Source organism: Opisthocomus hoazin, chromosome 6 (genome assembly GCF_030867145.1).
Source record: "Opisthocomus hoazin isolate bOpiHoa1 chromosome 6, bOpiHoa1.hap1, whole genome shotgun sequence".
NCBI lineage: Eukaryota > Metazoa > Chordata > Aves > Opisthocomiformes > Opisthocomidae > Opisthocomus > Opisthocomus hoazin.
Genome location: NC_134419.1, coordinates 2,493,681 through 2,507,560, shown reverse-complemented (window position 1 = coordinate 2,507,560; position 13,880 = coordinate 2,493,681). Strand labels below are relative to the sequence as shown.

At 41.1% G+C, this 13,880-nt stretch overlaps 1 protein-coding gene across 3 annotated transcripts in view; it reads left to right on the top strand.

Annotated features, from left to right (window-relative positions):
• Window positions 1-428: 428 nt before the first annotated feature.
• LEPR (leptin receptor) overlaps window positions 429-13,880 on the top strand; it is a 36,166-nt gene continuing 22,714 nt past the window's right edge. For 2 of the 3 annotated variants that reach the window (XM_075424026.1, XM_075424028.1), the window contains exons 1-5: window positions 429-484; window positions 3,175-3,474; window positions 4,512-4,629; window positions 11,419-11,627; window positions 13,226-13,371. In XM_075424026.1, the coding sequence (XP_075280141.1) occupies window positions 445-484; window positions 3,175-3,474; window positions 4,512-4,629; window positions 11,419-11,627; window positions 13,226-13,371 (813 nt within the window). In that variant the 5' untranslated portion in view covers window positions 429-444. Of the gene's footprint in view, window positions 485-2,079; window positions 2,186-3,174; window positions 3,475-4,511; window positions 4,630-11,418; window positions 11,628-13,225; window positions 13,372-13,880 lie in introns of those variants that run through there. The other variant, XM_075424027.1, reaches the window with a different exon arrangement.

The window sequence follows — 13,880 nt, the reverse complement described above, 5'->3', positions numbered from 1 at the left end:
GTACATGAAATGAAAGAATAGTATCGAAATATTACTGTAAAGTTTCGTGAAGTCTTCACCATCGAAATGGGTGCCCAAGTGCTTTTGTGTGTGCTGCACTCTGAAAACTGAGTATCTCTTGGTTTGATTGTTGGGATTTGTAGTGCCTTTCGGATGTGCAAACCCAGAAGGTGAACAACGATCAGCCAAAGCCTGGAGAAATGAGGTACTATATAGCTCTAATGATGAAAGAAGAGCCATATTGATATTTAATTGATATTCTAAGCAATGTGGTTTTTTTTTTCTCTCCAATGACATCTGATTTTATTCTTTCTGCTTCCAAAGGTGTGAATATCAAATTAGCTGAAGTGCACCAAAATGAAATCCTAATGAAATAATGGACTAATAATTATCAGCTCTCAGTTAATTTTCTGTATGTTTTTCAGATCAGCTCTACAAAACAAGATGTATTGGCAAATCATTCTGACCATGTTTGTGCTGTTGGGTAAGTTACTTAAAAAACAAGTCTGTTGGAAATTGCGTAGAACAAAGAGTAATCACCATTTCTGTTTTACAGTGGTGTTTCAAGTCGCGCTACCGGATTAGTATCTTACCACAACATGCAACTAGAATATGCAAAGGATCTGGTGTTAGCATTGTGCAGAATTGAAATGTTGACAGTCTCGGGGTTGTGCCCATGTGTCTTATCACAAAAAGCAGCGCAACTTACTTTTAAGATCAGGAAACATCAGTAGAAAGCGTGTGGAGAGTCAAGATGCATTCAAATAAATGCCCCAGTCAGAATCTGGTAAGATGGAAGTTCACGGGCGATTTGTTTTGTTACCCTAATAGGTCCGAAAGCGGAAGGGAAAATTCTGGTTCTGTCAGAACTGCAAAGTTTCTGTTTAGTTCAGCGTAGCCAGGGTGACACTTCGAGACTGATCTCTGCTTTCTTAGGGAGCCGACACTCCTGCTTTCATGAGCACGGTGCTGTTAAAGGGTGCTCAGTTAACTGCAAATGTTGGGTATAATAAACTGGTTTTCTAACTGGGAAATGTCTGTGACAATATTGGTGTATGCTGTTCAGGGACAGCTGGTATTTGCCTTTCATTATTTTTGATTCAAATTAAAACTATTTAAAGACTTTTGGTGATGATGCTTAGGGAGAAAGCAGACGCTGCAATCCAGTGAAATTAGTTTCAAAATCTGTGTCATCTTGTATCTTCACAAAAGATTAATAAATCATTAGATTTCTATATCTTTTCTATATACATATTTATATATGTATCTTTTCTATATACATATACATCTTTCTTTATCTTTCTACGTACATACCTTTATCCACTCAGTTGCTAATGTTCTTCTTCGAAATACCTTAGGTAATCTAAACATATTGTGTACCTTTTAATTAGAAAACCTGGATGCCTCAGGGAGTTGTCATTAGGCTTCAGAGCAGTTTGTCACTATCTGATGGCCTGTAATGGCTGAAGGTCAGTGTGTCGACTGAGTGGCCATCTCCGTCTGATACCAAATAAACAAATAGCCATGGCTGGCGTCTTTGCAGCCTTGTTAACCCAGATGTGAAATAAGCTGCTATTCGAGGGGCAGGACTGTAAGTGATGGCCTCCTGTGTTGTGGACAAACTGCTAACCTGTAGCATGAAAACATTCTTAATGCTGCCGTTCATTAATGGGCAGTTAAGAGCTATAGCAATCCAGTGCCAAATGTTCTGGACTGCAATGCATTATAGTTCTTTTATTTTTTAACACCTCTGCAGAAGTGGTAAGTAGTTGCACATATTTTGGCTTTATATGATTTAATTAATCCTATGAGATTGTCTGATGTGATATGCGAGGGGGCAGTTGTTTTTTAGAAGAATAGATGACTGGCAGGAATCTCTACCCACGCCGCAAGTGCCTTTGTGAATTGGGTAGCGTGTGAGTTATGTGTCCTGCTTCATAGGCAGTCACGTCAATCATTTCTCCTTTTCAATCATATATTATGGACTAATGATCTGTTTGGTCAGCTGAATCCTCTGCATGGAGCCAGGAGGCCTAATCAAGCTGGTATTTACAGAGGCACAAACTCTGTTAAATGAGAGAGGAGGAAAGAGCAGAACCCTTCAGGAGTCTGGCGATACAAAATCTGTGTAAAGAGGAAAAGCAACACTAACACGCTGCATAGTAACACAGTGTCTGCTTTGAAGGTAGCATGCATCTACTTTTTTGAAAAGCTTTCGTCTTGTGTTTTTATATTATTTAGCTTATGTGCTATAAATCAAACAGTGCTAGAGAAATTCTGTTTCTCTTATTTTAGCTATTGCAAGGCATAGAGCATGAATGAATTGCTATGTAATGAACTGCTTAAAATATTTATGCCCTTACTGAGCCAAAATCTGAATGCAAAGTGCACAAATGAGCCACATGCCTTTCTGTAACTAGAGCTTTAATTTTTGAAATTCATGCAGTGTTTTACAGTAAGCTTTTTCCAAAACCGACATGCTCATCATTCTCAAAATCATTGTTAGCATAATTCAAGCTATGACTTACCAACAAGAGCTACAAATGTGGTCGGAATGATTTTATTTTGAAGACTCCAAGTCTGATGGAAAAGATTATTCTTTTCCTACATCTCATTTCCCAGATAGTGCCCTGGGGTTGCGTAGTTACATCCAGTCATGTGTTCTTGTAATAGTCTTCTTTGGTATTTACCAGTTATAATGTGACTATGTGTTATATTTACAATGGGATTATTTTTTCTACGGTAGTGGAGCTGTGTTACAAGAGCTGGATTGCAAGTGGCCAAGCACTGCAGGGGGAAGATGAGACTCATACCTGTATAGCGTGTGGGCTTAGATCTAGGATTCCCTGTATTTTGAATTAACACAAGACAATTTACCCCAGAGAGATGCTTCCCCTACAGTCTTGGTCCTGACCTATTTCAAGAGGTTGAGAAAACAAAAGGTTGGGTGTAGCAACTTTGGGGCAGAAGGCTGGCGTCTGTCAGTTGTGACAGCAGTTCAGAGGGGATGTTTTTAGGAACTTTGTCTCCAACTCATAGGAGAACAGCCCATGGAAATGGTCTGATTTTTGTGTAATGAGTGTGTTTCTGTATAACATAGGCCATTCCCTTTTCAATATCGAGTAATACGAACTTTTTCTTTTATTTCCGATATCTTTGCCTCTGTGTTTGCAGACCGTCTTCAAATGGCAGTTGCCCACTGTATGGTCCATCAGATTCCTCCCAGGAACTTCACGTTACCCTGTATGCTGCTGAATGAGACATTCTTGAGTCCTTTCTCTGCTGGAGTTGTAGAGAGCTGGTCTGGTTTGAGGAGAGCATCCGAAACCAACCCTTCCTTGCTAATGAATGGAGAAAGTTTTCTGTGTTGCCTTTGGAGTGATAACAACATTGATTGTTCTTTGTACAGAGCAAGCATGCAAGCAAGGAAGTTTATTCCTGCACAAAGAATGATCTCTGCTTCTCAGGAAGTAGGTAGGTTTTCCATTCAAGGGCATAAGAAGTTACTGCTTCAGAAAATGGTTGGGGTTTTTTTCATTGTTTGGCAGCGGGTAGGTGGGTTGTGTTAATGGGTGTTTGGTTTTATCAAGAGCAGACAACGTAGTGTAGTAAAATCTTTCCTCATGGAAGCCTGTAGTGGAAGGTGGGAGAAATTGTATAGCGCAGATTCAAAGCGGGGGAAAAAATAGCTGGCTGTTTTTCTAGGGGAAAGCTGAATAAAATGTGTAGCACTGCATATGAGGTCGTAAGCCCAGATCTTCAAAGGTGTTTAGACGCTATGAAAAATATTTTAAGTATTTTTGTGGATATGGGCTTTAAACTCCTTCAGGATGCAGGGGAGATGGAGAGCAAGTGCCATCTTTTCTGCCTGGATTGTGATGCCTTAGTAAATATCTGTACGTGGATTAGACTGAATTATTTTTTCCTAGGCTGTTTCTCTCCTCTGGTAGACCACAGTCTCTAAGCAGCACACCGGCCAGTTGGCCTGCTGCTATCAGTGGCAGGAATCTCATTGACCTCAGTAGAGTAGAATTTCATTTTACAAGAACTGTCGCGTGGAACAAATGAATCCCTGTTAAAGACTGCCACACTAAATTTGTTGCTGTTGTGTATGCAGTACAGCTTGCATGTGTGCACAGTGTCAGCAGTACAGCCACACAGGGGCTGTGCTGGTTAACAGCAGCAAAACCTTCAAGCTGCAGCAGCTACTTAATTTCTTTCTTCTCCTTGTGGCCTTGTCCGTAAAGCCAGGTAAAATGCATTCCTTCTCTAATAATTCAAATACAGCAGTATCACATAGGTTGTTAGCCTTTGAAGTGTTGAAGGACATACACTGGTGTCTGATTCAGCAAGGATTATTCATACACATTTGCACACTTAGGAACCAGCCTTACCTTCATGAAAATCTGTTACTTGTCCTCTCTTTGTGAGTGAATTTTATCCTGGCTCTTCAGTTGGTTTCATTGGTTTTAATAGAGTTCAGAAATGTGTCATCTCTTTCTTTTGTTTAGGTTCAAATTGGAACATTGAATGTTGGATTAAAGGCAAGCTGGACCTCTTTGTTTGTAGCCTGCGGTTTTTGAAGTTGTACTTGAGAGCTGACTTGAAGGTTAATATTTTATATGCTGTGTAAGTACAGACTCTGTTAAATTTGTAACTGTTAGCATTTGAAATCTGAAAGCATTTTCTAAAACATCAGTATTGGCCTCTCAAGCGTGCAGCACTGTGGTAGCATTACCTTCACAAGCAGCTGATACGTTATCTACCTTTGTCTTATCTAAAAGTCATCTAAGACAGTAAGGAACATTTATGTTTCTGTCTTTGAATGAGTAGTGGTTGGAATAGAGAGTCCCTCTCCCCTGTCCTTTCTGTGTTTCTTAAAATGCGTTAATGAAATCAGTGTGTTGTCTTGCTACACTGTCTTTGCTGTTCCAGTTGCTTCATTTTAAAGGTGTGATCTTGGTTCTGCCTTTTTTTATGCTTTTGGCTATAATGTTCTCTCTCTTGAAGTGCTACAAATCTTGTTGTTGCCCCTGAGAGGCACCCACCAGTGCAGCTGCCACCATGGTAAATATTCTCCAGAATGGTAATAGATGGTAATCTTACTGACTGTGGGCTGAGTGGGTCTTCTGTACACGACCTGCCTGATTTGATCATAGAAAGATCTATTTGATTCCCCTTCTGAAACCACACTGTTTTTTCTGTATTACTGGCGGGTTGGAAGGAATGGCACGAACATGCAGACTTAACTTCCGTAGGAAAAAGGCTAAGCATAAATAGTTGAATTAGCTGAATTTACAGGTGACGCCTTCTACTTAAAAAGCCAGAACTGCGTGACAGATATCACTTGCTACAAATTATCCCTGTAGTCAGGGTAGAAAGCAAGTGTATTAACTGGTAGTGAATATGCTTGTTTAGTTGACATAATACTTTAAAGCTGAGATCAGATTTCGAGTGGGTTCCCGGTTCCAGTGTTCCTCATGACTTTGATTTCTCAAATACGATTACACGTGTGTTTGTGGGAGATGTAGATCTTTCTTTACCTCTGTTCCATCCAGTCTGAACTCTGATAGAAAAAATCTATGCCAGTAATCCTAGTGTAGTAATCTCTATATTGAATTTTTTTGGTATGCCTAACATCCGTGGAACAACAGATTCATGTCCCGGCTGGGATGAAGAGGTTCTCTGTATTATGAAGGGAATTCAGCAAGTGTCGTGCAATTCGTGAGAGCAGGCCCTATAGACTCACTAGAGTCCTTGTGGCATTTCTGTATTTGATTACTTTTTGCTGCAAAGGCGAGATGCAGTGCAGTCCCTGACACTGGAGAACTTGTTTCACTCCCCAGATTTCAGATTAATATTTTTCTTTTAGGGTCCCTGTGTTCTGGGGAGCAGCTAGCAAAGCATTTCAGGTTTTGGTAAGGTGACAGCTTTCCCTTTTGGCTTGCTGATACCTTAACATTTTATTCACATGAGCCAAAATACCTTGAAAACATTCCCAGGTTTAAAAATATGCGTTCCTGGCATGTGTTACTCCCTGGGAGTCTGGAGATCAAGCCAGAATTCTCACATATAGGACAGGCAATGTACAAAAATAACAACCTAGAAGGATCTACAACAAAAAAGCTTGGGTCCTCAACATCTTTTAATTTTTTCAGCATTAAAAAAGTATCCTCTTATTTTCCACATCCAGAGTTTGCCTGCCTGTAAGTGGTATCAAGTTACTTTGAATAGAAAATGTTTTGTTCTGTCCAAAACAGTGCTATGACAGTATTCTGTAAGAGGCTCGAGCAAGGGTAGCGATAGCGCTTTTGCCTTGCCTAGCAGCATGTCTTTGGGAAGAGAAAGATAATTCTGAGACTTAATTTGACAGATGAGGTTAATTGTCTACCAAAAGTGAACGGTCTTTCCAGTTGTGTGTATTCTAGGAATGCTGTAAACCCTGGTGGTTAATTACATTAGCTGAAATCACTTAGCCTTAGGGATCCTTTGTAGTGACAGAGATGAATGCTCCCAGTTTAATTTTGAGCACTGATTATAATTTGCCCTTTCAGGAGATGATGATGTAGAGGGTGTACTCATATTTCAGACCTATTTGAAGTACCTCTGAGGCTCTCCTTCAGTTCTGGGCCAAGTCTTGCATGTTTTTAAGGGTAAATCGTGCAGTTTACCTCAAGACTGGTGGCTCAGTTGAGTGCATCAGTTAGACGTTGAGCCCTCTTCCACTGCAGAACAGTAACCTTTCATTAGAGACTTACCCTCTCCGAGCTAGGCAGCCATCAGATGGTCTGCAGTTTAGTGGTGCAGCTTCTTCAAAGAAATATTATCCTCATTCTACTGTATATCAAGTACATTAAGATACAATGATTGAAAATCCTTAGAAACCCAGACAGCCTTGCTCCGTCAATTCCTAATCAAGGTAGTGCTTGCACAAACACAATATATAGAAACATTGAAAGCAGAGTTACAATGGTGACCTTATTTCTGATATGCCTCAACACAGCTACAAATGTGATGTTCTGCCTTTCCTGAAATTAGAGGAATTTTAGAAGTTCATGTATTTCTTCCTAAAACAATTTTGACCTTTTGTTTTCAGTTAGGTGTTCCAGCTGCAAGAAATTGATTGAAATTCAGTAAAGACATTCTTCAGCTTCTATTTTAAAGTCTTACAGTTCACCACGGGGCCACAGATTAATTTAGCAAAAGTAATAACACCTTTTCAAGTATGGTTGAATTGTGCACCAAAATACAAAGCATTTAGGAGGTGTTAGCTTAAGGTGTTGACTAAAATAACTGTCTGTGCACGACTGAGAAGTGCAGTGCTTAGAGTAGAAAAGAAAAGCAGGCCTTGGACATGAGCCCTTGTTCAGTGTTAATTACTTCTGTGGTTCAGGGCATGCAGTATTTATTTTTTTCCTCTTTTCTGCAGTGTGTTATGCTTTAGTCCTGTGTTTTCAATTTAAAGTCACATTGCGCATTCTCCCTCTCTTCTCTGCCAGCCATTAAAACTTAGGTCCAGTTCTCTAGTTTTCTGTTGAGTCTCAGATGTGGGCTCTGGTAATCCATTCGCAGAAGTTTGTATTCGTGGTACCTATCTGGTTTTTGCTTACCTCTCTGTGCCAAGACAAATCACTCCAATTCCAGCAGCCAGCGCTATAAAACTGAACGGGGACATAGTATATACTTGTGCATTTTATAAGGCCTCTCTCTTCCCCTGGCTCCCCCTCATTTGCATCTGGCTTAGATCTGATCACTGTTGCGTGATGTAAAGTGCTTGTTGAACCAGGGTTTATAGCTTTTCTCGGTGTGGTTCAGGTTTGATGGATAACTCCAGATTTTTAATAGCCCGACGCTTTGGTTTAAGTTGACCCCAAATTTCTCCTTATTCTACTGAGTGAAGGCATTGACCTCTCCTGAACTCGTGAGGGCTCTGCAAGCATAAGCTCCTATGTCAGCTTCTGCAGTTAAGGAGCAGTGGTTATTCTGTGACTGGACCTACCGAAGCAGCCAAACCGAAGACGACAGGCTGCTCGTGCAGTCCCAGGCAGCGGCAGTTCCCCAAAATGCTTTGGCTTTCTGTTGTTTTGCTTGTGATCAGGTCTCCTACGTTTAGCTCAGGCTCGGCAATTTGGAATAAGTTGATGTGGGGGCCTCTCTTGATCATGTCCTCCGTTGATCTGTTCTCGGATCCCAAACTGAGCTTTGTCAGATAGTCCCTGTGTCTCGCCAGTTCACGGAAATGTGAAGATCGCTACCGTGTTCCTTGGTATCTGGGTATCTTCCACCGGGACCAGACCTGGCATCTGAGAACGCAGCTTGGTCTTTTCCCTTGCTTTACGCTGGTTGCCTGCAGTGGTAGTGAGCTGTGAGAGAAGTCTGCAGCAGAGAAGTGAGATACTGGTGATTCTCTGTCCCAGGGAGTGGAAGACTGGCCTGGCGTGGAGCCGTAGGGTTTTCCTCCTGTTACACCTGCGTTTCTGCATGCGGTATTTTATACAGTAAACAGATGAAAACATTTGTGCGGTAGGAGCAGGGAGAAATAACAGCCCGTGCCTGTTTGCTCCTGAACAGGTGACCTTTGAAACACAATCCTGGCGCAACACAACACGGGGAGGAGCTCTCTAGCAGTTTTTTCCCCTGTACACAGGTGGTCTTCTGGGTGCAAATAAGCTCAGTTTGATGGTTAAAAATTGAAATAATTATTAGGGATGATTAGGAGAAGAATTGGGTGGGGTGGTGGTAACTGCTTTCCAGATAGATCAGAATAAAGACGCGGTTTGATGAAAAGACTACATTCTTATGGATTGATTGTGGGTTTTTTGAGACTAATAAAATCTGTGAGCAACAATAGAAGGCAGAGAAACTTAAAAGAAAATTCTGCAAAGGCTTTGAAAGGAAATTCAGGAGGAAGAAGTAGAGCCACAACTATAAAACCAAAAACATTCTAAGTGATTTAAAAGCTGTATGTCTGCCAGATACCATCAGCATAAGGTTCCATAGTTCTTGTGTCCTAAAGTCTGTGAGTCCTGGTAAGTATTATTTTAAGAATGTCAGTGTTGACTAACTGTAGCACCAATAAATGTAAACTACTATATGCATATGAACCTGCATAGCTTACAGGGTCATTGCTGCAGAGTGCAGTGCTGTGAGGGCATAGTGTTACCGAAAAGCCTTCTGTTACCAGCTTCAGAGAGTATCCTAAAACCCAGGTGGATGCGTGATGTGTCCGTGTTGATCAGTGAGCAAGGAGGACAGCGGGACCCCGCTTCAAGGAGATCCCTGTGTGTGCATCCATCGTGGGTTCCCTTGCGGTCCAGGTCAGCCTGATTTGCACGGGCTCTTCCCTGTAATTCATCAGCCCTTTCTTTGCTGCCAACCTCTCCTCGGTTTTTGACCTTTTCTTTTTTAAGTAGGGCAGATTATGGTAACGGGATCAGTGAATCATGCCTATTTTCCCTGTGCTCTGCAGTTGTTAATTGTGCTAGATACCAAATCAAGTAAAAACAAATGAAAGAGCAGAAAATCTTGTCCTTTCTTCTCCTCCAATGTAGACTTCTCTACCCTTCTGGATTTCAAGTGTTACAAGGAGTCGTACCAACTATAAAACTATTTAAAACTTTTACAGAAAGGGTTTTATTCCATGAATTTGAATTTCTTCCTCTGAATTAGTAAAACAAAAACCTTAGTATATAGAAATAATTCCAAAATTACTTTGGAACAATTCAAAACATAACCTTTTTTTGTAAGGATGAAATGTCAAAAGCAGGAAGGAATCCAGGGTGGTTTAACTGCCAGGATTTGTCTTGGCTTTGCTGCTGTGAGAAGTCTGGCCACGAAGTACTCACACTACTGAATTCACTGCCTTAAGGAGGCCTGTGTCACTGCATACCTGCAGTGCACCATAAACGTGTGGCTGTGTTTGGAAGAGCCGAAAGAGTATCTGTGGAGTGGAAAGGAGAATCAAGAATACTTTGGGAACTGCTGGCTGCCCTCAGAATAGAAGCAGCTTTGTACCTACCTGTGCGGTTTTTATTTCATAAATCGAGAATAGTTTGACTAAAGTCAGTGGACACTGAAAGCACATATAAAAGAGTAATCATACACCTGAGGTTTGCTCTGAAAATGCCTACGAAACATGCTTGAAACGCATCTGTGTACGAATGTGTGCATGGGAAATAGTATGGGTCGTCTTCGTGCTGCTTCTTGAAGTTGGCCCAAGGAAAACTGTGTATGTTTTAGAGACAGAAACTAAAGCTGATGGCCTGTATTTCAGTGTGAATGCGTAGGTTCTTTTCATCTCTTATAAAACATTTGCTAGCACCAAGAGTTGTAATGCGTGACTGCTCATATCAGTATATGCTATTTTGTTGTTAATTTAAAATGTATTTAGATCGTATTATTAGAAAGTCTGATTAAACTGTTTATGAAACATGTATTATGCCCATGCTGCTACTAGTTGTTTAAAACGTCGACAGTTTATCTTAGACCATACAATTTTTGCAGTGGGTTATGTCATCAGAAACTGTGGATGTTAAACTCTCAAGGAAGGAGTGTTAATAGAAAGGAAAACTAAAAACTAAAAACTAAATCTGAGCATTCAGTGAAAAACAGTCCCATGAGCTTTACTCTGAGAAGTGTTAAAAGCAAAATGCAGTAAGTTACTTACTGGATACTTTCTGTGAGCCTGTCTGAGACAACAGTAGTAATGCGTGTGAGTAAATAATTTGCTTTCCTAGGAAACATCAGGCTGAGACAAACATGCTTTGTATAAAAATAATTGAAACCTTATCCTGGAATTAACTGCACAAAATTAAGACTTTTGGAGGGCATGAGTGTCTGTTGTTTTTTTTTTCAGATACTCTAAGTTGTTGAAAGTAAGTACTAAGATGTGTACTGAATTGTGGAGTTCTGTTATTTGTTTTTATTATATTACTTGTAATGCTTTACGGTAGCAGAAGCGGGAGGGAATTTTAAATTTGTTTAGATTTTATTTCAGTGCCTCATGAACAGGAGTTAGAATATAATCTCGACGCGGTTGGCAGAGAGCTGCCACTAGTGCACTGTAAAGTAAACTATGTGTGTCTAAGGAGTATCTAGTGATAGTTACCCTTGGGAATCGGAAACTAGTCTGACTAAACTACGGGTCTCATCTAGGGCTGTAATGCAATTGTTTTAAGGTCAAACCTTAGGAATACTTTTCATGAAATCATCTTAACTACTGTGCTTGGAAACCATGTAAAAAAGGAGAAGCAGAAAAGTTAAAGCAATTGGTTACAATGTCTGTCTTTTTTACTTTTCTTCATTACTTTCTTTTTTTGTAAATCAACCTCATCCAGAAGGACAAACCTCCTCTATTGAGACAGAGTATAGAAAGAAATACTGGTTTGTTTTGGTTTGGGTTTTTTTTTTCCCTTGCAGATCGGAACTGCCACTGGGAGATGTATCTACGAGCTCTCTGAAGGAGGGGACTGTCCTGGCTGCTCAGTGTGACTGCAGTGAGCGAGACAAGTGTGAGTGCTGCGTGCCTTCCCCGAGACTCAACGACACTTACATCGTGTGGCTGAAGGCTGCGACTGGAGGAACACCTCTGTGGTCGCCTCTGATGTCAGTCAAGCCCATAGACATAGGTAAGTATGACCTATATTTTAAAGCCTTTTTTAATGGAGAACAGCAGCAGGATGTCTCTTGTGGAAAAGGAGGGCACAGACAGAACAGGAAAAGACTCCCTGGTGCTGTCTCACTTGCTGTACGTGTTTCTTAGCAGCCTAATGCCGGTCTGGGCTCTGGTACAAAACCATTCTGAGCAAAGGCCAGGCTGTCAACAGACTTGAGCTTTCATTTCAAATCATGACTGCTCTGTGGCTGAGTCGGGAGCAGTGGTGGAGCTTATCTGTCTGTGTCGCTGGGGACTTAAATTAAAAAGTAAGGGGGGAAAAAAGCTGTTTGTAAAGTTACTTAGCAGATGAAACTCCCTCCTCTTTCAAGCAGCTCTGTTGTCCTGATGCTTTCTTCCTTACGCATACAATTCCCACGTCTTCCAAGCTGGAAAATGTTCCTGTGTGTTTAATCAAGTTAAAACCATCCTGACATTATGAATTTGATATGTGTGGCTATCCAATATGCACAGTTATTGCCGGTCTTGGCAAATTTTAAAAAGGCAGGGACCCTGTCAGCTGTGCGGACAAAAAAATACAGGTTTTATGAACTTCTTCCTAACTGATGTGCTTTGCAGACAGGGTAAGTTAAAAGTCTCTGGGTGGGCTAGTATGGGAGATGAGAGGTTGCATTTATCATCATGCTGCTTTTAAATTATGCTATAGGAAGTGATTAAAAATTCAGAGTTGTATCTGCCAGTGTTTAAAATGACATAATTAGTTTTGTTCTGCTTAGTGAAATTTATTTTAAAAATGTGTAATATTAGTATATGTTCTGCCAAGATTTAGCTGAATTAAAAATTATTTTGAAAGTTAAACTGTGAATATTTGTGTAATATAGAGTTATACCTGGTTATAGATGATATCAGTAGACAGGTGGCATCAGTAGAACAGACATCCTCTGTATTGTGAGAGTAGTGAAAGTGTGATGTAGAAGCTACTGACTTTTGTTTTAAAAGCTATGCCTTTTTCTGAGGAAGAGTGAGTCTAATCCTAATCATCATTCTGAATTACCCATCCATTTCCCTCTCCAGAGAGTTCTCTTCATCCTGGTGGGAAATTTCTGAAACCCTCCTTTTTTACTTTGCCCTAATGTAGCTCTCCTGGAGACCTTCTTTCATAGCCGTAATCACTGTGGAAGGGATGGGAATACTTAGAAATTCTTTGTGTACAGTATGAGGACATTATCTCCTGTCTATTAAGGAGCTGAGCAAAGCAATTTGCTTTGCTCAGCGCTCCCATCCCTCTCAGTACTCTTTTCAGCAAAACAGGTAAGTTAGTGCTTGGTTACTGCAGAGAATTGTGGCCCAAGGCAAGAAATTCATGTAGTTTCAAGGCAACGTTAGGCCAAACCGCACGTCCTGACAAGTAACTCTGTAACAGTGCCATGGTGCACTTTTCCAGTGACACTGCACAACGCTACTCTGTCATACTCTAGCTGTGGAGCAGCTCTTGAAAACGGAGTTTAAAGAAAAGACTTGAAGGAGACTTCTGAATCAGTAAAAACCCATTACTGCCAGCAGTCATGGGCAACAGGATTGGTGGTAAACTTGTCAATCATTTGTCCTCAGTAAAGCCTGAACCGCCTCTGAACCTGCATCTAGAAATGACAGAGAAAGGTGAAGTGAGGATCTGCTGGTCTGACCCTGTGCTGATGCCATACCCACTTCAGTATGAAGTGAAGATCTCTGCAAATTCAGGTCAAAGCGGTTGGCAGGTGAGTCAGCTCTGCTTGCTCTGTTTTACGACAGAGTGGTGCAGGTTGGTGGGGCTCTTCTGGAGCTCAGGATTTCGTACCACCCTCCTTGTCCTTGGGCAGTGGCTCTGGTGGGCTGAGCAACATGGCTGGCCTGGTGGAGTTGGGCATGACACACTGGTTTCTCCTGAGCTGGTGGTGTCCAGCAGAGCCTGGTAAACATCAACAGAGTGTGGTAGAGCTGGCAAGCTGGAGTTTGTCTGCTGCACTGGGAGAGCCACTACTCAATACAGAAAGACCCATCTCCTGTTGGGTCCTGCAAACAAACTCTTATCTTCATTTTCAGATGAAATACTAGATTCTGTGAAGTCTAAAGGCAAAGTCCTCTCTCTTCAGCAAGCCCCAAATTCTATGATACATGCGTGTACGTTTGATATTTATAGCTTTTATTAGTGAATTGCTTTTTCTGTTGCTGCCAGAAAAACAACTGGCTCTGGAATACATGCAGCTGTTAATTAGCAGTCTGTAAT